The sequence below is a fragment of the Marmota marmota genome, unplaced genomic scaffold (assembly GCF_001458135.2).
Source record: "Marmota marmota marmota unplaced genomic scaffold, marMar, whole genome shotgun sequence".
Classification (NCBI taxonomy): Eukaryota; Metazoa; Chordata; class Mammalia; order Rodentia; family Sciuridae; genus Marmota; species Marmota marmota.
The window spans coordinates 29,156,871-29,160,583 of record NW_026000019.1 but is presented as its reverse complement, the minus strand read 5'-3'; the positions used below and the strand labels follow the sequence as shown (position 1 = coordinate 29,160,583).

The following is a 3,713-nucleotide window of genomic DNA, read 5'->3' as shown; positions in this document are numbered from 1 at the left end:
AGAAGTTGAGATGTCAGGTGAGCACAGCAAAACTCTCATAGACAATTTTGTGGATAAGAACCCCTTGGAGTTAGGAGAGCTCTTCTTAATTGTCTCAGGAAATGCAATAGTTTGAACCAGGCAAATTACTGGTGGCAATATACCCCAAAAGGTTAGTGTGAATTTGTAGGAGAGAGCTCCTTTGCAAAGATAGTTCCTGAGGAGGGACTCACCAAGATCCCTCAATCCATGGTTCTCTCATCACCTGGAGGGACAAGGCATGTGTGGGATGTGTCGGTCCTGAGGGGTGTGTGTGATCCGGGCGGCATGCCACATTATCCACCAAATTCAACTTCAGAAAGAAGACAGACTCAATAGGTTTGACCAGATTAAACAGAATTACTAAGCAAAATTTTTGAATTCTGTTTTGATTAACCTCACAGGAATGAGTTACTCTATCATTTCTGGAAATCTGGACACAAAAGCAAAGATTATCTTTTATCCTCAGTCAGATTTCACATGCCAGTGTTTTTGTGCAGAGAGACATATGTTCATTTGAGTTAAAGGATGGGTTCATCTCCATCGACTTGCCCCATTCTCAGCTCTCAGAAGATCTGAAAACACTTTCACAAGTGATAGGTAGCCTCTGCAGGGTCATGCTACAAGATCAGGTGGATTCTGGATGCTACAGGAAGAGTGCTTTAAACTCAGGGTATGTTTCCTTGCCATTAGCACTTATACTGTGCTAGCCTGCAAACATTCAGTGCACTGTGAAGCCCAGAATGGAGAGGAAAGACCAGACACAGGATACTTTCTTGCACCAGTGCATCTCACTTTCACCTTCTGTGACACAGGATACTTTCTTGCACCAGTGCATCTCACTTTCACCGTCTGTGACTTGAAATGCTGTTTCGAACTTGGGTTTAAAGTTCAGAGTATTCAAGAAGAGACTCCTGAAAAATTAACTGCAATCAGGTTTAAGAGCTTCCTGTAAAAATTTTTTAAGCCAATGTTAAGATTTCGGTCCATTAATAAATATTTTCCATCGTTGTAGTTAAAGTGCTTGTGTTTTTAATACTGTTTCAGAGAGCTTAGTTCTACCCTGCAAAAGGAACACTACCTTTGCTTGGCTTCTTCTGACCTCTATCCTCTTTATTCCTGTGTTGAAAGGAAGAAAAATGTTAAGATTTTCAGCATGGCCTCTGTTTTTTTTTTTTTTTTTTACTGCAAGCTTTCTCATCCGGGCACCTCAGGACTAGGAATAACCGCCATCTATGTCATCTGTAGCGGACAGTTTTATCACTCCTTATTCCCAGGTCAGATAAGGCAGATGTGTCTGCAGCCTTTGAAGACTTCCTAGGTTGTGATGGAATGTTAGCAAGCAGCAAAAAGAGAAGAAAGTCTTCAACAATGTATGTGCATGTGTGTTTCCTCATTTACTTTTTAGGATGACTGCCCAGGTTACTCTGACACCCTTAACAACATGCAAAAACAACAAAGAATTCTTTCTTGACGTGGTTTGCAAACCTTTTATTCATCAGCTTTTTAGGACCCTGCAGGACTAACTGGAATTGTATAAGTAACTGAAACTATTCTCAGGATGTGTGTTGCTATGTGCAAGTGTGCATGGGCACACCTGGGTATGAGTGACATGGGTATGTAAATCCTCCTATTCTATTTTTTATAGGTATGCCAAGTCATTTTCTCATTCCTATAAAGCAGGATGTGGAAAAGCAAGACTACCCCAAGAGGAAGCCCCCAATTTTAGCACCCACTTCAACTTAGTTCACTCTTTTTGATCCCATATGTATGGATATTTATGAAATAGAATAAAAATTAATACATTATACACTAAAAAGACAAAAAAAAAGTCTTCACAATCTGTCCTGATTAAGGAGAGAGGGGCTTTCTCCCCAAGGCTCTTCGCAAAGCATCTTTGACTTCCTTATTCCTCAGGCTGTACACCACAGGGTTCAGCAGAGGCGTGATGACGGTGTATGTCACTGAGATGAGTCTGTCCTGCCCCAGGGAACTCTGGGACTTGGGCTTGAGGTAGACGACAGAGGCACAGCCATAGTGGATGATGACCACTGTGAGGTGGGAGGCACAGGTGGCGAAGGCCTTCTTCCTACCATCTGCAGAAGCAATCTTGAGAATGGTGGAGATGATGAGGATGTAGGAGATGAAGACCAGGCCCATGGGTAGGACAAGGACACAGACACTGACAGCCAAGTTGACGATCTCATTGAGAGTGGTATCTGCACAGGCCAGCTTCAGGAGGGGTCTCACGTCACAGAAAAAGTGGGAAATAACAAAGCCATCACAGAAGGGCAGGCCAAACACAGACGTCACCTGGACAATGGCCATGCCCAGACCAATTCCCAGTGACCCAGATGACAACCGGACACAGGCCCTCTTACCCATGATGACTGAATACCTCAGGGGGTTGCAGATGGCCACGTATCGGTCATACCCCATGGCCGTGAGGAGGAAGCAATTGTTGATGCCAAAGGTGAGATAGAAGAAGAGCTGGGTGGCACAGCCTTGGATGTCTATGGTCTGGTGAGGATTCAGGAGGCCAGAAAGCATACGGGGAATGATGGCCACCGTGTAGCAGGTCTCAGAGACAGAGAGCATGCTCAGGAAGAAGTACATGGGCGTGTGGAGGTGACGGTCCAGCGGAATAATGGTCACGATAATCACGTTGCCAGACAAAGTCAGCAGGTACAAGGTTAGAAAAACAACGAAGAAGACAAGCCTGTGCCTCCACCCAAAGCTGGAGAAGCCTTCAAAGACAAATTCAGTCACAAAAGTGGAGTTTGGCTTTGGCATTGGGAAAAGCCTAAGAAAGAGCTAGGTAAAGGAAATAAAGATGTGATAAGTGAACCTCGAAAGAGAGTTGGCTGGGCCCAGGACAAAAGTGTGTTCAGCCTCCGAGCAAAGCCTCAAACCCCAGGGGCCATCAGTGTTCACCTACTGGCCAACTGCTCAGTGTACCTCGTTGCCCACTTTCTTCTTTGTTACTCTAGAGGGTTTTCCCCTAGTTCCTTGGGATTAAGGGCAGAGATGGAGGCGAGAGGGAAAGTAGATAAATTAAATACAATTGAATCAAATTAAAAAGGGATTTGTAGCAATAGCTACCTGATTTCAATTTCTTGACTATACATCCAGAAGTTGGATTGCTGGGTTATATGACAGTCCTATTTTTAAGTATTTGAGGAACTTCCCTACTGCGTTCCACAGTGGCTGCATCATTTTACATTCCCGCCAATGTTATAAAAGGATTCCAGTATATACACATCTTTTCTAACATTTGTTATCTATTGAGAATAGTCTTAAGGAGTTTTTAAAAAATATTATCCATGATAATTGTTGGGAGGCGATATTGTGGTTTCAGTTAGCAATTCCCAGAGATTAGTGGTGTTAATCAGCTTTTCAAATACCCAAGTTGCAATCCGAACATCAAAGAGATATTTGTACGCCCATGTTGATTGCCGCACTGTGCACAATAGTCAACTTACGGAAACAAGTTGTCCAGAGACAAATTAATGAATTGTGAATGAATTAGCTAATGAATAAAAATGTTGTGTCTTTTCAACAGCATCCACTGCAACATTCACTGCCATGTGCCCTGCAAGGTCCCCACAATGACATCACTTTCCGAGAGCCCAAATCTAGTCCTGGCTTTCACCTTCCTAAGCCCTGTACCTACATCCCCTGTGATCCTGGAAGAT

General features: G+C 43.5%; 1 protein-coding gene across 1 annotated transcript; it reads right to left on the bottom strand.

The window, feature by feature from the left end:
- Positions 1-1,494: 1,494 nt before the first annotated feature.
- On the bottom strand, positions 1,495-2,935 carry LOC107147576 (olfactory receptor 10J3-like). Its single transcript, XM_015492076.2, has one exon. It carries the CDS (start codon positions 2,809-2,811, stop codon positions 1,870-1,872), a length of 942 nt encoding a protein of 313 aa, XP_015347562.1. The 5' UTR covers positions 2,812-2,935; the 3' UTR covers positions 1,495-1,869.
- Positions 2,936-3,713: the final 778 nt, after the last annotated feature.

Bases quoted from the DNA above. Each gene is read 5' to 3' on its own strand.
- LOC107147576 (XM_015492076.2), bottom strand. From the start codon at position 2,811: ATGCCAAAGCCAAACTCCACTTTTGTGACTGAATTTGTCTTTGAAGGC.